The sequence below is a fragment of the Carassius gibelio genome, chromosome B15 (assembly GCF_023724105.1).
Source record: "Carassius gibelio isolate Cgi1373 ecotype wild population from Czech Republic chromosome B15, carGib1.2-hapl.c, whole genome shotgun sequence".
NCBI classification, from domain to species: Eukaryota; Metazoa; Chordata; class Actinopteri; order Cypriniformes; family Cyprinidae; genus Carassius; species Carassius gibelio.
Window position 1 is genome coordinate 10,813,804 of NC_068410.1, and position 21,482 is coordinate 10,835,285.

Here is a 21,482-nt window from a genome sequence, read left to right on the forward strand (position 1 = left end):
AAAGTTATTATAATTTGTAATATTTTACAGTTTTTTACTTTATTTTGATAAAGTAAATGCAGAATTAGTGAGACTGAGAGACATATTTTAAAAGCATTCTTACCAACATCAAACCTTTGAACAGTAGTGTAGATCAATCCTGAGAAAAGATATAAACCTTGCAGCACTTTTGCATGAAATCACTTCCATAACAGTTTGAAAAAAATAGAATTGTCTTAAAGGGTTAGTAATTACGTCTTGGTTTTTGACATCTTTTTCTCTATGCACGATAAATAAGGATTAGTCCTTACATGCATCACTACAGCGAAGTTGTTCTTGCCAGCATGACACTGTCTGATAACTTAGTGTGATGTAAATGAATTCAATGCCTGATATTGGCAGTTAGCTCAGTGTTTTCTTTGGAAAAAGCAAGAAACCACAATAAATTGAAGAATTATGCCAAAACTGACTGGAAATGTAAATGGCATTGGTTATTTGCAGCAAATGACAAGAAAAAAATGACAAGAAACCCTTTCACTGTGTTAAAAAGGATGTTAATATCCTTAAGAGGATTTTCAAAGGTATAACCTAATAAAATGATGTATAAATTGCCATAATGACCCATCAAAAAACATTGCTGCAAGGATTGCAAAACTGTTCCTCATTAAAAGCTGTTGCAAATTTCATAGCAACTTTAGACTTTTGTAAGCATCAGTAAAAAAAATTTATTCCTCTCATGCAATTACTCTATAAAAATCAGAGTATAATTTTATAATAATAATATTTATTTGAGATGTTTGAGACTGCAAAATGCATGGTGGCCATTGAGAATAATTAATCAACACAACAATTAGGGATCAGATTAATCTCTAGGGGAGGATGACCTGTAGAACATTATGAATGTCATTTTTTTGTGGAGAGATTCTAAAATTGTCTACTGATCACACGTCTCATTGACCGTACAAATGCAGCTTAATTTTCTTGTATGATAAATACTATTTAATGTAATTTACAGTTGGATTTATCTCTTTTCTGCTCCTGGTTTGTCTTTGCAGGCGAGCCAGTATTTTCCAATAGGTCTTGGATATGGAGGGTTTGCATAGTCAACCCGCTTCGTTCGAAGATTCACTCTGTAGTACATATCTGTAAAGAAAAAGTTTGAATCTGAATATCTAAATATAATAATCATGTTGATTTCAGTTCCTCCTTTGAAATATATAATTTCTGTCATGACAATTCTCTGTGAGTTTAGCATGGTAAGAAACATTCAGTGTGAATGTGATTGGTCTTTGCGGAATTGATCTGTACTCTTGCCAATACTTGCTACTAACACATCCACAACATTCTGCTGTGAGTATATTAGAAATACTGCTGCTGCATATATAGCACATACGAAATAACCCCCATATATGACATACACTAAATCACCCTGTAACATATCTATACAGGTGGAGCTGGGGAAGGTGGAGGGTTTCTGAAGCACGCTGAAACTGCAACAGCAAGCACTATCTGAGTATCTGAATGTTGAGCAGCAAGCTTATTGGCTGCTGATACGAAATAAAACCAATCAGCTGCACCATTTGAAGGATGTAATAGTTTCAGATTGAGTTAAAACCTATTGGCCTGTGCCATCTAGAGTTTCATGACAGAACTTGGGATATAAATATTATATTTTCATGGTAATTTCAGTTCCTCCTTTGAATAATATAATATAATATAATATAATATAATATAATATAATATAATATAATATAATATAATATAATATAATATAATATAATATAATATAATATAATATAATAATGTCATACAAGTACCTCCTTTGAAGAAGTAGACGCTCTGTAAAGGCTGACTCCTGTGCAGTATGTCATAGGCGATATCTTCAGAAGATCTGTAGTCATAATCATAGTCATTTTGTCTTTGATAATAGTCTCTTCGTCTGTCTTGGTCTCGCCACCTGTCCTGCCCAAACCTCTGAGCAAACTCCTGTCCAATGCTGATGCCCCTCTCTGCCATAGTCTCCCAATATGGTGACCTATTCTGTCTGCGCCTAGAGCCCCGTTGCTGGTCCCACTCCTGCCCATAACGTTGGTTCCACTGCTGCCCATACTGTTGGTTCCACTGCTGCCCATACCGTTGGCCCCACTGCTGGTCCCAATCCTGCCGATTTCTGTCCTGACGCCTTCTGCTGGGCCATCTCGGAGTGATGTAGAATCTGCCGGCTAGCACAGCATCCACGGGAGATTTGATTCCAACCCAGTCTTTGTTGATGAAGTGATGGCCACCATGATGACTGAAAGCTGGAAGAAAGTAGTTAAAAGCTGAGTTATGGAAGCTGTCTAAGGATAAATTTATTTAGGTAACTTCCTTTAAAATAATATTACCTCCACCAAAGAGTTGGTTGAAGTGCTCAGCCCATCGGTCATAGTAAATATTAGTGTATCTGCGGAAGAGTGCTGAGGGAGATCTCAGTGACATCTGAACGCACTCCTCATGGGATGGCTGATGCTTGAACTCATACTGGTAATACTGGTCTCCTAGAAAGAAGGGACGTATGCTTTGTTTAGTAAAGGTAAATTAACATGGCAGTAAATCCAGATGGATTCTTGAGGTTAAGCACAAACCTTTAAAAAAATAAACCTTCTCTTTGCCATGATGGCTGTGAGCAGGAATGGCAAAGGCAGCATCCAGATGGTCTGGTATCTTCTCAAATCCCACAGATATTTCTCGTGGGAAATCTTCATCTAGTACTCCATCTTCAAACCTCCAGTATTTTTTACCCTGGGAATAATAAAACATATTGTCATTTACAATCATTCAGTGAAACAGATTAAATAATTCTGATTAATTAAATGAATTTAATTAATTCAAATATATTGTGACTATTTAATATTCTGTAAATAACATAGGGAATCATTTCATATGAAGTGCTAGAAATTCTAAATGGTTTCTATTATAATAGATATAAATGAGGTCATCCATACTTTGAAGATGTATGTCTTTCCTTGGCAGTTTATGCGAGTGAAGGCAGCATCTATTGGACCTTTTATTCCCCAGATGTCTTCAATGAGCTTTGGGTACCCGGGTAATACTAATTTCTCATCAAGCTCAAAAAAATATTGTCCTCGTAGACAAACATATCACATTTTAAATTAGAAACACAATGTGTAAAAAAGAATAAATAAATACATTAAGAACTATAATAAGAAGAACAAATAATTATCTGTTATAACAGTACATTTTAAAACATTTTATAGATTTTTTGTTTAATGTTTTATTTTCCTTTGACCTATTTTCCAGGGTTATTATGGTTAACTAAAACTAAAGCCATAAATTGCATTTGTTACTTATAATAAAATAAACATTGATAGCAATATTTTTAATTTTCATTTAAACTGATGTACTAAATTAGAAAAACTGAAACACAAAGCAATACAACTATATAGACATGTAAAAAAAAACTAATAAAATGACAAAAACACAATAAAATCAAAACTTTAACTAAGATTAAAAATAAAAATAATACTTAAATCAAAATATTAATAAAAAATCTCAATAATAATTAAATAACGTTGCTCCCTAACCATTTTCAAAACATTTACTTATAATAAATACATTGTATGTACATTTTTACATAACTGTCAAAAAATGATCCTAAAAGAAATTGAAAATAATTTTGTTCTTCTTTGCTGTAAGGCACTTACCTCTGAATGCATATACAGAGCCATTTTTGAGCTGCATGAAGGAATCAAAGGGTCTGCCACTGCAGACTTCAGCGTCAGGGTCTTTGGCTTTTGTTGGTGTGGGTTCAGCAGTTGAGGCTGTGTGTGGAGTAGTGGCTGGGTTATTAATGCTGGAGCCTAATCTAAATGGTGTATTTGGAGTGGCAGCAGTAACAATCTCCGGTGTTGGGTTATCACTTAACGTCAAATCCATGATTTTTGGAGCTGGTGTTAATAAGCTGAATATTTCAGCAAAGGTCGCTGGAGACGGGGTCAAAGTTTTGTGCTGTGATCTGGATCTGTTTGGCGCCTCTGTGCTGTTTGCTTCCTCATCATAATCATCCTCAGGGTAAGAAGGAAAGGTGTCTCCACGAGCTGCAACAAGAACAGTTTCTCATCCACTTGTTTAGTTTTGATTTGTTTAAATGGAGTTTAAGAAACCAAACCGGTAAACTTACACCTAATACGACATAAGGATTCATAGTCTTTGCAACAGCTCTTGTAGTATGTGCACATAGAGTCACACTGGCAGGTCTGGGTGGCATCAAACCCATTTTCACAGCGTTCAATACATGACTCTTAATGGGAAAAAAACAGCACAGTTCCAAGATACCAGAGAGACTATATGTCCAAAATATTACTAGAAAGTAAGTATTCTTACCTTCAGCAGCATATGTGAAGGAAATCAGTCCTAGCAGCAGAAAAAGCCTCATCATGGCGTCTCACAGTGAATGCAACTGAAGAACTGAGACCATCAGGACTACAGGAATCAATAGACTCAGAGGTCACTCATCCACTTTTGTTTACTTGATCTTATTTGCAATATGTTGTCATCTTTGTTTAACTGTAATCATTAAAACAAGACATGAATTGTTTTGCAATCTGATAATATAAATTTGAAAAGTTTGTTTTATGAGCACTACTTTATGTAACTTTTTTTTAAATTTAAGTTTATTAGTAATAACATTATTCATTCAGTTCAAAGTAAAATTATTATTAATTTTGTGGTAAGTTAGACACTTTTTTTGAGTGATCAATATAAAGGTATAGAAATAAATAATGGTTGTTTCAAAATGTCAGATATAGTCTGTTTAACAAAGTCCACCATGATGTTCTTTACTAAACTAATATGGGAGTGTATTGCTTAAACGTAAACCTTTTGACCTCTGTGAAAAGTGAATGATTAATAGATCCATAAACAACATTCTGACCTGTCAGCGTCCACACACAGACAACACTTTACACAACTACTTACAAACATTCTTTGTAGCTACATGAATAAGTCAAGCTGGGAGATTTCAAAATGTACATTTGTAAATCCTAGTTTAGCGTTATTATTTGCACAGCCTATTTCTTGCTTACTTGTTTCTTTCGAACACGCAAAAAAAAAAAAAAAAAAAAAAAAACACGCAAAAAAACAAACAAAAAAAAGAAAAACCTGATTGTAGCCTACTTGCCTGTGTCGTCGTGTAAAGCGTTGAATAATAATAAAAACGCTGTCTTATTCTCTCATGAGCCGTGTAACTTTACCTTTGGATAATTCCTTTATTTGGATTATTCCTTTAGTTCTTTTTGTGATCTATATATTACCAATAAAATTAAGATTCATATTATATTTACATGCAGCTTATTATTTAAATATTTTATAATGTTAAAAAAATATATATTTAAACGTTTTTAGTCTGGACTTCTTAAATATGTCACTTAAATAACCCAAGAAATATTTAATACTTAAATGAAGACAGCGCCGTGCTGTATGGGAATGTACCTGCGCGCTCAAGTTTAGGACAGCGCGTGCACAGCACATCTGCGTCTGAAAGGAGGACCGAACGTCACTTCGAAGTGAGACATGTTTTAATTTCACAACTGTTGTTCAATACTTAAAATGAAATGTTTACTTATAACCTGACAGAATGTCGTCTGACAGCAGTAACAACGCTTTTTTTTCAGGGGCTTTTTTTCATCTGACAGTAAAGTTCGTTTTATCAGGTAAGGCTCCTTACTTCTTAACAAATAAACGTCTTTTGCGAAAATACATTTGTTTAAAGTACATGAAAAGGTTGTTTTAAGTTTAATTTAATTTAATTTAATTATTTTAAGGTACACAGCTCTGGTGGCGGTTGGAATAACCATAGCAACCTGGGGACAATGTTGCCTGAAGAAGACAAAGGCCTGACTCCGGCTCTCCAGTACGTCACTTGAGAGTACTGTAACAATCACATTCATAATGTCTTTACCGGAAGTGTTTTTATAATATTTATGCTTCTGTAAATATTTCATATGTCTTTATTCATGCACGATATAGTTATGTTTTAAGTAACTTATGTTTTAAATAACCAAGTTAAGCGTCTGGAAAACACTTTGTTGTTGATTTGAATGTACATGTTCATGTAAGTTACTGCATGTCCGCCCAAAGAATATAAAATAAACAAATAAATAAATAAATAAAAATTAACTGGTTACCAACCATTGTTTTAATACAAATAAATAAATAAAAAAAAGAAAAAAAAAGAGAAAAAAAACACACACACACACATACAAACTAATGGTTTATAATGGTATGGACATTGGAAACCATTACATTTTCTATTGTATTTTGGGCAGAGCTCTATTGCTAGCAAAGTCCTTTTAAGGCATGTCACTCAGTGGCCATCTTTGAAACCCCTCTCGGGCATGCAAGTGCTACTCCTATACCTTCGAATGGGGAAACATCAAATACTACAAAACTTGTTCACTAAGCTTACGATTAAATTTCATATTTGCAATCACCAGAGAAATCTGACAGCAACTGTGTCATAAATGTTGCTACTTTTGCGCAAATAGCGTTGTAAAAAGCTTATTTTTCAGACTAGATCAGCCAGTACGCATGCTATAGATTCTAGTCTTTGATATGGCCGGGTCAATCGCAGGATTACAGTGACACATATTGGGTATTCTATAGAATAGTATAGAATATATCATAGTATAGAATATACCATAGTATAGAATCTATAGTTTAGAATATACTATTCTAAAGTACAGAATACCAAATACGTGTCACTCATATAGTTTTTATTTCGGAAAAATGCAAGCTCAATATGGCCACTCAATTACAGGAAGCCCCTCGTTCTGAATGAAAGAACCAATCGCTAATTTGTAAAGTCAGTGCTTCACTGCAGCTACCTTTCAAATATGAATTGTAATCATAAGCTAAAGTGAATAGTTTTGTAGAATTTGATGTTTCTCCATTCAAAGAGATAGGAGTTGTACTTGCATGCCCGAGAGGGGTTTCAAAGATGGCCACAGAGTGACATGACTTGTCTTAAAGGGGTCAAATGATGTGATTTCAAGTTTTCCTTTCTCTTTGGAATGTTACAAGCTGATTGTGCATAGATAAGACCCCTGAAGTTGCCAAGACTGAAGTATCAAAACCAAAGAGATATTCTTTATCAGAGTTAAGACTCTGCCACGCCCCCCTAAAAACGGCTCATTCAAACACGCCCCATATATCTACGTCACTATGTGGAAATATCTGCGTAATGCCGTCCAAATGTTTACGCAAAGATGAAGGTGTGGTTTCAGTAACTGCAGTTAGTGCTGAAGTGGCCATGTCAGGGAGATGCTGTGTGTATCTAGGTGAAAGCAAAATCACTTCATTTGGCTTTCTGAAAATAGATGCATTTAGGAATCTTTAAGATTACTTACAACAGAGCAGCAATGCATTTTATGGATGACCTTTACATGAACCTTGGAGAGGAGGTAATTCTGGCTTTGCTACAACAATCTGGTGCTTCTGAATCACCTATTGTAAGTAGTCTATGTTTTGTTATTAGTTAAAGTATTTGCTATTGACTGTTCAAATGCAGACTTTTGCACGTCCTGTGTGTATGTGTGCACACTAGTCTGTCAGCGAGAGACAGACAGGGTCACACAGTGGAGTGAGCTGTCTTAGCTGGCTTGTATACTGCAAACACATAAAATTTAAAAATTATTATTAAAAATATATTGCGGATGTGGTATTTAGGCAGAAATATACAATAAAAATAAAAGCTTACGTTGCATACAGTCTTTGTCCACCAGGGGGCATTGAACTAAAGTGGGACTGTGGTGCTGAGGTTGATTTCCGCTTCTGGCTTGATACACTGGGCGGGTCTATAAACAGACGCTGAGGATGCTTGAGGATTCATTATCAACGATCTTGACTTTTTACAGATATAACGACATCACGGTGTTTTATTTTAATGTATAAGCAACGCTACAACTGGGTTTCAGAGGAATCTGTCCGAGGGTGGAAAAAAGGACATTGGAAATAGTCGTCTTTTTCTGACAAAACTCAAACAATTGCCAGTATACAGCGATACCAACCAGCTAACGTACTGTCGTTTTAACATCAAGCCATTCTGACAGCGTTATCTTGTTATTTGATGTTTTTTTTTTTGGGTCATTTCTAACAGTGGATTCTTAAAACGTAACAATTGCTCTGACTTCATTTGTGTTTATTATTTTTCTCTGACATCCGCAGGATAATGAACTAAACTGTTTCCCACGCATTACACATTAATGATTTCCTTTGGAATGACAGCGACGCGATAATTTCTTTGTCACGCCTGAAAGACAAAGAAGCATCAGAACTGTTGTTATAACAGAGAAACAGCTGGCAACTAGATGTTTTTGTCTCTTGTCGTTTATCTCAGCAAGTTTTGCCGTTATTTCTCCATGTTTAGCACTGACAGACTCACGGTTCCTGAATATGTCAGTAATCGGCTACACAAGCGGAGGACGAGCTCCGGCCCTAGAGCTGTGTCTCCGGGGATCAGCACCGACGTCCAGGCCGTGTTGGACAGCTCTCTTCCCGCGCTGCGCTCCGCCATCCAAACACTCAAGTCTTCAAAAGACACTGGAGATTTGGAGGAGACCCGTCTGGCCATTGCTGAGACTTTCCAGCTCGTCAAGGAGGCCTGGGTCCTGCCCACAGTGGGCCGACAGGTAGCGGAGGAGATCTGCAACAGGATCCGGCTGGATGGGGGTCTGGAGCTGCTGTTGCTGCTGCTGCAGACACCGCCTGAAGAAATCACATACGAGTCTGCCAAGCTCCTAGAGCAGATTTTGGTCTCAGAAAACAGGTATGGAACATTTTTGATAAATTGTGTTGTTTGTATGGCCTAAAAGTATTTGGAAGCAAGTCACATTTAAAATGAATGAATGGCGTTGTATTAGTCATAATATCAAACAAAGTGGCACAATCATTTTGCATACAGTTTATTTGGTTTAAAATGAATAAAAATGAGATATACTGTTCAAAAATAAGTTTTTTTCTTAAGAATATGTTTTTTCGTAAAAGAAATATAAAAAGTAAAGGTGCTATAATCCATTAAGCATGTAATTGTACGCAGAAAATAATCATACTCCCTGAATAATATACTTAAAATAACTGTTCTGAGATATCATATGTGAGTCTGGACCACAAAACCCATCTTACGTAGCATGGTTATATTTGTAGCAATAGACAAAAATACATTGTATGAGTCAAATATATCGATTTTTTTTATTTTTATCCCAAAAAATCATTATAAAGATAATGTTTCACGAAGATATTTATAAAATTTACTTCTTTGCATTCTAACTCAAAATCAGTGCTTAACTGTCAACTAATATTGTTATAGTCAGGGCTGAATTTTTAATTCCAGTCCTGTCCTGCATTTGTACAAAAAGTAATAAATAGATAGATAGATATATAGATAGATAGATAGATACCAAAAACAGGACAAAAAGAAGTTCAAAGTGACTGAAAAGCTACATCAACATTGTTTTGTTTTCATCTGACAAGGTAATATATTCACCATAGTTATACCACAGGTGTATAAATTGTTCCTAAAGCCACTAAAAATCATATTGGGAGTAAGTGTCTTGTGTGATTTATTTGCAGGTGCCATTTGGTTTGATATTATGCAATAATATATTTAATATTTGTATATAGCATATTTGTTGGATAAAAGGCATATATGCATCCAAATTCTTTTAAATGCTTGTTTTTGTATTTTTCTGCAGGGACTATGTGGCACGTATGGGGCTTGGGGTCATCCTGAACCTGACCCGTGAGCAGGAGGATGCCCAGCTGGCAAGGAGCGTGTCGGGCATCCTTGAGCACATGTTTAAACACACAGAGGAGACATCTGCGCAGCTCATCACTAACGGAGCACTGGACAGCCTCCTGTACTGGTGCCGTGGAACAGACCCAACTGTACTTCGGCACTGCGCCGTTGCCCTGGCAAATTGCGCCATGTACGGTGGGCACCGCTGCCAGAAGCTGATGATCGAAAAACAGGCAGCCGAATGGCTGTTCCCACTGGCGTTCTCCAAAGAAGATGAGCTGATCCGGTTTCATGCATGCCTGGCCGTGGCTGTGCTGGCGGCTAATAGGGAGATAGAGAAAGAAGTGGTCAAGTCTGGTACACTGGAGCTGGTGGAGCCCTTCATTGCCTCGTTGGACCCTGAAGAGTTTGCACGCAACTTGTCGGACAGCGCAGACAGCATGCAGGGCCGTACGGCTGCAGACCTGCAGCACTTACTGCCCCTGCTGGATGGCACACGTCTGGAGGGGAAATGCATCGCTGCGTTCTATCTGTGTGTGGAGACTAGTATCAAGTCCCGTCAACGTAATACCAAGGTCAGGCAGACACTATATTCAGTTTTATATGCTTTCACACTGTGTTACTGATGAGTGAGATTCTCTTAGGCTGATGATACACAGGCCGACGTTTTTAGCAATTTTGCTGGGCAACGTTTTTGAGCATTGTTGCTTGGGCACTTTCCTACTGAGAATGACTAATAAATTCTGGAGACTTTAGATCGATTTTATATATACATATAATTTTAATACTGCAGATTTACAGGTTTATGTACTTAGACACTTAGTATAAATAATATATATCATGGAATGGCTAAACATATATTTATATAATATTTGATATAAAGTAACTTACATATATATAATATGTTTATATAATTTATCTTATTCGAAGACAGAAGCATAAATAACAGCACTTTGTCTTTAAAAAATACTGCTGATTTGTATTTAATTTATCCAAAATATCAATAAAAACTTTTATTTAAAATATAAATATTTACTGTACTTATTAATATATGAATAACAGGCAAATATCAAGTTTTCAGAATTTATCATTTAGCTTACAATCTGCAAAGGAGTGGAAGTCAGGATTATGCATGAGGAGATCTTCATCTCTGGCGGAGATGAAGATAGGAATCATGTCTTTGTCACGTTTTTTTCTGATTCTGATTTAATACTGATTTTTTTCTGATTTGTGATTATGGGATAATATCAGACGTCTTCACCTTACAAATGGTTATCGAAAAGCAAAAATAGTATGAAATGCACATCATATATTGTGAGAAAGTGTGCTAGAGCAAAACAGATACTATTTTTTTAAATCATCACTCCAAAATGAGTTAAAAACAAGTATTTCATTCAGTCAGTATAATGCAGGGCGCTGTAATATTTAAAATATTCCTACATTAAATTGTACTTTTTTTCCCCTGGATCTTTCTACTCAGATATTTCAGGAGATTGGAGCTGTTCAGAGCCTGAAGAGAATTGTCATGTACTCCAGTAATGGAACCGTCTGCTCTCTGGCTAAGAGGGCCTTAACAATGATGAGCGAGGACGTCCCGAGGCGTATCCTTTCATCTGTACCCAACTGGAAGAGCGGAGAGGTACAGACCTGGCTGCAGCAGATTGGCTTCAGTACATTCATTGAACGGTTTCAGGTTTGTACACAGCTCCCATTTCCTGTGTATTTAGGCCCAATCCCAATTCTATTTTATACCCCTAGGGGAGAAAATATTCCCCTAAGGATTGGGACACCACTACCATGACGTCACACGCCATCATTCGTCGTCTAGCTCTTACAACACACACACATACTGGTGTGCTGGTGTGCATTAGAGCCTTTAATTATCGTTCTGAATTAATGAGGTGCTTACTGCACATATGACATGACACATATCGGAAATCGCGCAGCTCACACATCCAGGAGAAAATAAATTTGTCAACGCTGCCCCACAACTTTTATTAAATACAGTTTAAATACTGAATCGCTACATTACATCCATTACATCGCTGTTTTGTAATTAAACTCAATCTAAAAAGATAATCGCACAGACGCGAATACATGCAACTTTCATTCCTCTCTCTCTCTCTCTCTCTCTCTCTCTCTCGAATAGGCAATATTTGAGAAAATGGTTTAGCGATTTCTTATTATTAGGGGGGTTAGCCCCCATCAATGTCTACGGCAGTTATCGCCCTGATCAGACATATGCTGTGGTACTATCATGCAGTCTGTAATGATATGACGTTAGCAAATATTAGCGTTTTTTTGCAAAGATTTCTTTGAGTAACACTAATATGAACTCACAAATGAATGTAACATAAAACAAATGAATCCTTTCGTTAAAATCTTTATTTATGCCAAAAAATATTTATGTGTCTTTTTTTGTTCGCTGTAGCAGCCATGTTTCCGAGATGTCCATGTTTTTGAAGTGTGGTCCTGAAAAATCTTCCTTTGAAGGGCTATCTGGTCCTTCCCCTTTCCCCTCCAACCAAAAGAGAATCGAGAAAGGGGAAGGGCTAAGGGGTAGAATTGGGATTGGGCCTTAACCTCAGATAAAGCTGGGGGATATGATGATATCTTGAAGTTGTTTGTTGCTGTTTTGATCAGTACCATATCTTTCAGGAACTGCAGGTGGATGGAGATCTACTGCTCAATATCACAGAACAGGATCTGATCCAGGATCTGGGCATGACTTCTGGGCTCACTCGCAAGAGGCAAGTGCTATTTTAAATAAGTGAAGTAGAAGCATTTTTATTGTATTATCATAACCAATAGCAGTTCTTTGATAACTTCTGTACAGGTTTCTTCGAGATCTGCGTGTTCTGAAAACCTATGCAAACTACTCCACATGTGACCCCAATAACCTGGCAGACTGGCTAGCTGATATAGACCCACGATTCCGTCAGTACACCTATGGCTTGGTTCAGTCAGGAGTTGACCGGAACAATATAATCCACATTACAGAGCAACAGTTGCTGTCTGACTGCAATGTAGAGAATGGAATCCACCGTGCAAAGATCCTTTCTTCTGTCCGCCGCCCCGCTAAACCCTGCTTAACCGATTCCCAACCCGCGGGCCCTGATGTGTTCATCAGCTACCGTCGCACTACAGGTTCACAGCTTGCCAGGTCAGACCTCAAATTAAACAGCTCTTAAGTCTCTTTACAGTAATGGCACCTATTTAGTTACCCAGGTTCTATTTGAATGAGAATTAATGTATGCAAAATATATCTGTACATATTGATTACACATGCACATTTATCCTATTTTATTTTAACTTTTTACATTTAGGTTACATCTGCAATCATGTAACTCACTTAAAGTTCATATTTAAAATTGCTTTATAATTTTAATAACACCGTTCAATGTAATATTTAATGTTCTCTTGCAGATCTCGAATGAAATATACTTGTTTCCTACTGTTGTTTGAAGAATGGATGTACTATTTTTCATTATGATATAGTGATCTCTAAGTTCAAATATAGAATTATTTGAAATCATTGTTTCTGGTATTTTGCTTTTCATTTATTTAGTTACACAAAGTAGTATAGAATTTGAATATTGGCCAGTTATTGGTTGAAATAAACCCTACGTCTCCTGTTCTTATCTTTCTTTGCAGCCTACTGAAGGTGCATCTACAATTGCGTGGTTTCAGCGTCTTCATCGACGTGGAGAAACTGGAAGCTGGCAGGTTTGAGGAGAAACTGATCACGAGTGTACAGCGAGCACGCAACTTCATTTTGGTGCTGTCAGCCAACGCGCTGGACAAATGCATGGGCGACGTGGCTATGAAAGACTGGGTTCATAAGGTTAGAAGCAGAAACCCTTCTTTGATCTAACTGTACTTATAAATAATGTAGTGCTGGGCAGCAACTAATTACGATTTAATCGCATCCAAAATAAATATTTTTGTGTACATAATATGTGTGTGTGCTGTATATATATTAGGTATATATAAAAACACACACATGCATGTATATATTTAAGAAGAATATGTCATGTTTAAATATATATAATATACATTTCAAGAATATAAATATATACATGTAAATATTTTATAAATATTTACTGTATGTGTTTTTATATATACATAATAAATATATACAGTACACACATATATTATATAAACAAAACTTTTATTTTGGATGCGATTAATCGTTGCCCTGCACTAATATAAAGCCATATTTACTCATAGTTCAGGCCACATGCTGAAACTGGACTGAAAATACACTCCTAAAAGCTTCAGTCATTATCCCAATTATAAACTCTATTTGAGGATCCTTAAATCTGTTCTCAAAAGATGCCAAAACGTCCTTCTGCCAACACCTTGAAATATGTAATTAGGTGTATTAATATTGTCAGTCAGCTGTAAGGTTAAACATTTTGATTTATATTATCCACAGGAGATTGTCACCGCCCTGAGTGGGAAGAAGAACATTGTTCCTGTCACTGATAACTTTGTGTGGCCTGATCCGGCCTCTCTGCCAGAGGACATGAGTAGCATTCTCAAATTTAATGGCATTAAGTGAGTCAACACTCTGCCTGACTAAACATGTTTAGTAATTCTATGATATACAGTACGCTTTCCACTGCTCAGTAACTTGTAGTTGTTAAAATTGGCCACCAGATCAATAAAAGCTTTTAATGTAGAGACGAATCTAAAATAATCGAATTGTACAAAGAATTAACGTAAATCTCTTCTCAATGTCACAGGTGGTCCCATGAGTATCAAGATGCCACTATTGAAAAGATTCTACGATTCCTCAAGGGATGCCCAAGCCAAGAGCAACCAGACGGAGCCAAAACAGACAAAAAAGAGCCACAAAAGAAATAATACATACATCTGACCAATAAAACCCCCTTTATTATGCCTAATAAGTAGGTGTTTCCAATAATGACCACTGCGTAATCAGAACACACCTGCTTACCTCTCAAAGGCCATTGTTTCCTTTGGTTGTATGCATGTAGCTGGTCTAGATAGATACATAAGTGTAACCTATCCAAAGATACAATGGAATTTACAAGGTGCACCCATATTAGCAAAGTTTTGGCAGTATTTTACAGGGGAATAACAGTCCATCTCATCAATGGTGTAGCAATATATGAAGCATCTTCAATTTCAAACCGAGTAGCTGTCTGTTGGTCGATGTGGTGAGTTTGTGTGACTAACCTGAACCCGGTGTGAAATCTCCATGGGGGACATAACTAAAGTAAATGTCACCGCTCCTTAAATATTATTTACAGCTTTATGTCTGTTGACAGCATTTGTGGCTCTAAATGACACCGAACACTCCTTAAATTGTGCATTAGTAATCAAACTGTACTGACTGTGCTCCAAGAATTGTGTCATACATTTCTGTAACTCAGGCAGCTGAACAGATTTCTGCATTACGATTTGTATTTATGACATCAGCATAAATCTAAGCATAGTCAATCCATAGCCAGGTAGTACTAGATAATCTTGCGTTATAGTATTGTCAGTAGACTTTTGAAAGAAAGCCTTATGAAATGTTAAAACCTCAGTTTATTCTAGTTCAGTTAATTAATCCAAAAATAGTCAATAATTTGTTTTCTAACTACAGGTTTGTGCAGGCTGTTAAGCAAGTTCTGATATCATGTACAGTGCATCATTCAAAAGGCAAATTACACATTATTCCCCTCTAAGAATATTTCACAACAGTTCATAAAGCTCAATATTTATCATTATAGTCATTATTCATTTCACGCAGTATTAGAAACAATCCCTGAAACAACAGTTTCAGGACTCAAAAGACTAGTGTAGAGGCATTCTTAGAATTTCCGAGAATATTATGCAGCAATTTTAAGTCAATGATGCATTTTCAGTCACTGTGAAAATGCAGATGAACATTTACTGACAGCTCTTAACACCTCAAGCTCCCTGTTGTTGCCTTATGGTGTTTATCCTAATGTCTTTCAGGTGAAATGCAGCCTTTAAAATATGTACAATTAAATAATGAAATGTTCTTTTTCCAGAAATAAACAGCAATAAGGCTTGTTTTGGAAAACATTCAAAAACTTTATTCTCTTACATTTTTTTTGCAGTGCATTTTCTTGTATTAAACTGCTGAGATGACTGGCTTAAACAAATTCAGACATACACAAAACACAAAGATCTTTTACACATTTTCACTTCCTGTTAGCATATTGGCAAACCACACAGCCATAATTCAAGAGTCTCACATCCACATTATTATCACCTGCTTCACAGATTTGAAATATCTAGAACACAACTGACAAGCTTGTTAGCAAAAGGAGGAACATCACTGTGATAGTAGCTGTGGGGGTTAAAGCTGTGATCGTGTGTCCTGAATTCGTAGTATGGCTTTTACTCAAATATTAATACCCACAGTTTTAAATGTTTCATTTTCATAAAACAGAATTACAAAAACAGCTTCCTAAACTCAGCCGACCCAAACTCACGCTATTGGTTGAGCTAGTGTCTGGCCGGTCAGAAACTGTTTAGATAGCACCACAGAGTCACAGTGTTAACACTTTTTGGCTAAATCTATCTACCAGTGGCTTACTTTCACTGTAAATGGCTGATGTCCAAAACTGCTGATGCTGGAATCGGATGAGGTTCATAAAAAAAAAAAGCCTCTTATGAATTAAGACTGAATTAATTTGATCAAAAATACAGTATATGTATTGTAAAATACTATTATAAAATAAGTGCTTTCTATTTTTAACTTTAAAAATAGAATGTCATTTATGTGATGGCAAGGCTGCCCTTACTCAATAAAATAATTTCTTTAAAAAAATTAAAATTAAAATTAAAAAAGACCTAAAATCATCAAATGTCAGTGTCAGGATATTCCAGAGCCTTCTCTGTTTTCTCTGCTCTCTTTCTTCTCCTGGCAACCCAAGCCCCTGCACAAATCAAATAGAAAAAATATTTAGATTAATATATAGCCCTGACATAAATAATTCTGCTTAAATCTAAATCCAATTTAAACTTTAACATATTTTTTAAATGGTTAATTTAGGCGGGGTGAATCTGGGTAAATTGTCCTGAATTAACTTTACAAACTAAAAGCATAATTAATGACCAACGAGGGTTTACCCGATAATGCCAGCTGGGATAAAGAGGATGACGGCCCCAAAGATAAAGGGGAATCCTTTCATGAAGTGTAGGGTGGCAGGGTAAAGAGAGTTAAAGACCCCATTAGATACTAGTGAACACAGACCTTCCACACACGCCACTGAAGCAAACAGAGCACCTAGGATGAAGTTATAGAAAAATAATAATTAATTAATAATAAATAAAACATTCTGTGTCATTCAACAATATTCTTTGTGATGCAAGGCTGTTCTAGTTCACCTTGTTCGGAAGGGTCCACCAGCTTGGACAGTTTAGATCTCAGAACTGGGGTAGAGGCCATAAAAAGGAAGCACAACCCATATCCTGACAAAAACAGATAGATAAGCAGTTTCTGTCATTTCTGCATGTTCATTTCTTTTATGCACATTTACCTAATGCAGCCACTGGAGGACAGTGTTAGGTTGCATCGGCACTCCATATATTTCGAAATGTCTTGAGACAACACCTTGACCTTTATCCTGTAATGTAGGACTATACAGTATATAAATAGTAGAACATTAACTTAATATCTTAAATGCATATTTAAGATTGTGTTAACCAGTAAATAATACATTATAAAACTAGTGCAATCAGTATATACTAGCATAATCAATTAATAAATATGAATAAAAAAATATTTTTTTACATTATATAAATTTTCATATTTTAAAATATAATATGCTTATATACAACCACAAATATACATATTGTATAGACATATTCAAAGGTTTTAGGTCATTATGTTTTTTAATTAAATACTTTTATGACAATAAAGACTTTTATACAGTTGCAAAAATAATCAATTTCAAATAAGCACTGTTCTTTTGAACTCTATATTTAATACAAATCCTGACAAAATGTATCCCAGTTTCTACAAAATTATTCAGCAGCACAAGTGTTTTCAACAATAACAGGAAATGTTTCGTGTTTCTTAAACACCAAATCAGCATTTTAAACTGATTTCTGAAGGATCATGTGACACTGAAGACAGAACTCTTCAGTGTCACATGAATGGCTGCTGAAATTTCAGCTGTCACGACAAGAATTCATGAAAATTTTAAATGCATTAAAATACCAAACACTTATTTAAATGTGCAATAATATTTTACAATATGAATGTTTTTACAGTATTTTTGATTAAATAAACTATACTTTGCTGTGCAAGTGCATAAGAGACTTATTTCAAAAACACCCATATAAACATATTATTTATATATATATATATATATATATATATATATATATATATATATATATATATATATATATATATATATATATATATACATATAAATTAAGAGTTCAGATGCAAAAGCCTCTAAGTGCTGTCTGAAATGTTCTTCTAAAATTATAATTTTTCTCAGGCTGTTTATGTTAAGTTAATTCATTTTAATTGCAATGAAAGGAACCTAGTCATTGCCATTAAAGTGAAATAACTGAAGCCTGACAACAATGCTCATTTAAGAAGACAATTTGGCACTTAAGAGGCTTATATATATATATATATATATATATATATATATATATATATATATATATATATATATATATATATATATATATATATATATATTAAAAGGAGATCTTACCTGTAAACATCAGAGTTGTAGTGTTAGCAACCGAAAACACAATCAAGCCAACTATATTAGAGGTAAGGCCGACCAAAGCCACCCAGGAGTCCTCCAGACAGCACTGCATGGCCCTCAGCCCCATCAGGCTAGTGAGGTAGGCCAGATGCTTGGCCGCAGAGCCATAACCGATCAGCTCTGGACCCCAGCAGAGTGGCGCGCTCAACTCATACAGCACATAGAGGTCACTGCAGCCGAAATGTACAGACACCACCAAAAAGAAGCAGAGAGTGTACAACCAGAGTTTAGTTCTGCGCCCCTGCGGTGCCTCAGATGCATAGAGGCGGTAGACGGCCTGGTGGTGCCTGGTGGAGAGGAGCTTTGCCTCTGGGTCAGGGGTGACCGTTTCAGGCACAAAAAGGTATGCGTAAAGGGCCGTTGCAAGATTTGTGGCCAATACCAGCCAGAATGGGTTGATATACCTAGAGGGTAACAAACAACATTGTTTACATTTTTTTTTTTTTTTATCTATGAAATGTTATGTATGAAACATTGATAAGTACCCTTGTGCCCTTCGCCACTGTCCTCCGATGATGCTCGCAAACATACCAGCCAATCCCAGACAAGCCTCAAGTATCGCCACACGAAAGGTACGAGAACCCCTGGCACTTGTGTCAGCCACATATGCAAAGCAACCGGCCAAAATGGCATTGAAGTCCCCAGACAGGCCGCTGCAGATTCTCCCAATGAGGAACCAGAACACAGGCAGCTTCAGGTACATTACAATCAAATACACGGTCGCCTGAACAGCCAGGCCAAGGGAAGGGATGATCAGAACGAGACGCCGACCTGCATGGTCGCTCCAGGAGCCCAGCAGGGTCACCATGATCAGCCCTACTACAAATCCACCCAGATTGATGTACAGGCTCCAGTGTGCAGTCAGAGTCTCCACTTCCTAGATGACGGAAACAAAAGACATATTAAATCATCTTTTATGACACTTTAGTGTTTGTTAGAGTTTACTTTTTGGAAACATTTACTGTAGTCTTTTTAGCAGGCTACTTGACGCAGCAGCCTCCTTTTGTGAGAGGGTTTTTGGCTAAATATTTTGGTAAAATGAGTCACAAATTTTTAATTCACTAGGAAAATTAACTGGTTCATGTATAATTTGTTTAAGAATCAGACTTAAATGGTGCTCCAATTTGTTTTAGTCCATTGTTGTGATTCACTAAAAAAGGACAGATTCATAAGTACCATTTGTTCAATAATGTACTAGACAGGTTGCACTATAAATTTTTGATTTACTGAATAAAAAACAAAAGTCTCACAACGTTAATTCCTTTGGGAATCAGACTTCATTGGTAGAGCATAGCCTACTATATGTTTTGATTCACTAAAAAGAACCGACTCACAAGTCAACCATTCGTTCGGGAATCGAACTAGCTACACTGGTAGCGCTGTATATTTTCATTCTTTGAAAAGAGCGGCTCAGAAAAGTCACTCGGTCGGGAATCTAACAACACAGTAGAGCTACATTTTTAATTGACCGAAGAAAAAGCAGCTCATGATAATAATTTATTCAGGAATAGGACTACACTAGGTGGGATTCATTGCATGTTTTCGAATCCCTAATTTTTTTGTTGCTCAGAACAGAAGTGTGATTCGTTTCAGGAATCGAACTGGTAACGCGTAGCATACGATTGGTATACTGGAAAATAACTTTATAACAAAAGTGCTGAAGCGGCAGATTTCTGAAAAAAAAAAAAAAAAAAACCCCGCTCTGGGTTCAAGACCCAGATAAAGTGTCAAATATCTGTTACCTTCTGCAGAGGATCTTGGACTGTAGATGCATTACATCCCCCTCCCTTTGTTCCATTATATCCCACATCTTCACTGATACGATCCCACAGGTACTGCGTGTACAGAGGCATCTGGAGAGCTATGGAGAACGTGGACAGGAACATAACGGGCTCCACGGTCACAGAAAACGGACACGAACACGGCGGTGAACGTTTGTTTTGTGGCACCTTAAAACAAAAACAGACTTTGCTGGAGTCACTCGACTCCAGGTCCTCCGCAATAATAGCGACTGTGTCTGAATCATCCATGATTCAAAGCGTTTAGAGTCCCAATATCTCAATCACACTGACTACGACAAAACTGTTGACATAACCAATCTGAACAAACAGTTATTGCAAACTGCTGACAGTGACTGTTACAGAACGGAAGCTGCTGTGTTTCCATGCAGTTTGCTGTGCTGCTGTCGCCCCCTTCTGATACTCGTTGGAAAAGACTCTTGGTAAATACAACAGCGTAATAATAGCCTACATCCATAGATTAAACAAAATCTTTTGCCATTTATTTTGTAAATCATTTTTATAGTATTTGTTGTTTATTATATTTCAAATAACAGTAAAAACCTGAATTTTCTACAAGCATTTCGTATCAGATAAAGCACAAACCTATTGGGATTAGTGAACCAATTCTGTAATCAATGTGAAGCAGCAAATAGTAGAAATATTATTTATTTATTTAATTACATTCATGCCAGATCATGATTCAAGTAATAACAGGATTTTGAAAAGGAATGCACTTGGTTTAACCTCTCAAATGGGATTTATTTTTTCTCTGCAGGCCGATATATCGATTTCACTTGCTCAAGATAAATTACTCTCTTTGTGAAATCCAATTTCAAACTAATCCACTACTTGATATGAATAAGTAATTTACTTTGTGTACAATAATGATTAAGATAGCTTATTTATTTATTTATATGTGTATTTAACTGTATAGAATAAATAATTTGTTTTTGATTCTCTGAAATGTTTTATGGAATGGTAGTGGCTTTATTTTTTTATCAACTGCTAACAGTTTGAAATTCTGGGGAAATTTGACTTTATACTAAAAATGAAAATAATTTATTTTCAACAATTTTGTAAGTTGAGAATATCAAAGATAAAGAGAGGTGAAATCTAGTAAATTGAACATTAGTGTACCTCAGTGACATT

General features: G+C 36.1%; 3 protein-coding genes across 5 annotated transcripts; 1 reads left to right on the forward strand and 2 right to left on the reverse strand.

Annotated features, from left to right (window-relative positions):
• Positions 1–743: 743 nt before the first annotated feature.
• On the reverse strand, positions 744–4,523 carry vtna (vitronectin a). The gene is made up of 8 exons (XM_052575867.1): positions 4,363–4,523; positions 4,160–4,279; positions 3,684–4,076; positions 2,964–3,103; positions 2,604–2,760; positions 2,364–2,516; positions 1,797–2,279; positions 744–1,122 (listed from the first exon to the last, which is right to left on the reverse strand). The coding sequence occupies exons 1-8, from the start codon at positions 4,415–4,417 to the stop codon at positions 1,001–1,003; spliced, it is 1,623 nt and encodes a 540-aa protein (XP_052431827.1). The 5' UTR covers positions 4,418–4,523; the 3' UTR covers positions 744–1,000.
• A 703-nt stretch (positions 4,524–5,226) lies between these two features.
• Positions 5,227–14,668, forward strand: sarm1 (sterile alpha and TIR motif containing 1). 2 transcript variants are annotated; one of them, XM_052576689.1, is made up of 10 exons: positions 5,227–5,690; positions 5,802–5,890; positions 8,405–8,803; positions 9,729–10,347; positions 11,253–11,465; positions 12,431–12,522; positions 12,609–12,935; positions 13,427–13,616; positions 14,211–14,332; positions 14,521–14,668. In XM_052576689.1, the coding sequence occupies exons 2-10, from the start codon at positions 5,850–5,852 to the stop codon at positions 14,639–14,641; spliced, it is 2,124 nt and encodes a 707-aa protein (XP_052432649.1). In that variant the 5' UTR covers positions 5,227–5,690; positions 5,802–5,849; the 3' UTR covers positions 14,642–14,668. The 2 variants fall into 2 exon arrangements, with proteins under 2 accessions (XP_052432649.1, XP_052432647.1); XM_052576687.1 differs by lacking the exons at positions 5,227–5,690; positions 5,802–5,890 and having other exon boundaries at positions 6,978–8,803.
• Positions 14,669–15,820: 1,152 nt separating this feature from the next.
• Positions 15,821–20,713, reverse strand: slc46a1 (solute carrier family 46 member 1). 2 transcript variants are annotated; one of them, XM_052576691.1, is made up of 7 exons: positions 20,295–20,713; positions 19,038–19,429; positions 18,496–18,956; positions 17,147–17,230; positions 16,889–17,045; positions 16,610–16,695; positions 15,821–16,389 (listed from the first exon to the last, which is right to left on the reverse strand). In XM_052576691.1, exons 1-6 carry the CDS (start codon positions 20,580–20,582, stop codon positions 16,632–16,634), a joined length of 1,446 nt encoding a protein of 481 aa, XP_052432651.1. In that variant the 5' UTR covers positions 20,583–20,713; the 3' UTR covers positions 15,821–16,389; positions 16,610–16,631. The 2 variants fall into 2 exon arrangements, with proteins under 2 accessions (XP_052432651.1, XP_052432650.1); XM_052576690.1 differs by having other exon boundaries at positions 15,821–16,695; positions 20,295–20,712.
• Between the last annotated feature and the right edge of the window lie 769 nt (positions 20,714–21,482).

What these genes read in the sequence shown, in the direction of transcription:
- vtna (XM_052575867.1), bottom strand. Translation starts at nt 4,417, where the DNA reads ATGATGAGGCTTTTTCTGCTGCTAGGACTGATTTCCTTCACATATGCT. An exon ending in GAAGGTTTATTTTTTTAAAG is followed by an intron (nt 2,517 to 2,603) that starts GTTTGTGCTTAA and finishes CCTTCTTTCTAG; the next exon opens with GAGACCAGTATTACCAGTAT. An exon ending in CAACCAACTCTTTGGTGGAG is followed by an intron (nt 2,280 to 2,363) that starts GTAATATTATTT and finishes ACTTTCTTCCAG; the next exon opens with CTTTCAGTCATCATGGTGGC.
- sarm1 (XM_052576687.1), top strand. Translation starts at nt 8,346, where the DNA reads ATGTTTTTGTCTCTTGTCGTTTATCTCAGCAAGTTTTGCCGTTATTTC. An exon ending in TCTGGGCTCACTCGCAAGAG is followed by an intron (nt 12,523 to 12,608) that starts GCAAGTGCTATT and finishes ACTTCTGTACAG; the next exon opens with GTTTCTTCGAGATCTGCGTG. An exon ending in ACAGGTTCACAGCTTGCCAG is followed by an intron (nt 12,936 to 13,426) that starts GTCAGACCTCAA and finishes CTTTCTTTGCAG; the next exon opens with CCTACTGAAGGTGCATCTAC.
- slc46a1 (XM_052576691.1), bottom strand. Translation starts at nt 20,582, where the DNA reads ATGGATGATTCAGACACAGTCGCTATTATTGCGGAGGACCTGGAGTCG. An exon ending in TACAACTCTGATGTTTACAG is followed by an intron (nt 17,231 to 18,495) that starts GTAAGATCTCCT and finishes TGTTTTTGTCAG; the next exon opens with GATATGGGTTGTGCTTCCTT. An exon ending in ATCCCAGCTGGCATTATCGG is followed by an intron (nt 16,696 to 16,888) that starts GTAAACCCTCGT and finishes TGATTTGTGCAG; the next exon opens with GGGCTTGGGTTGCCAGGAGA.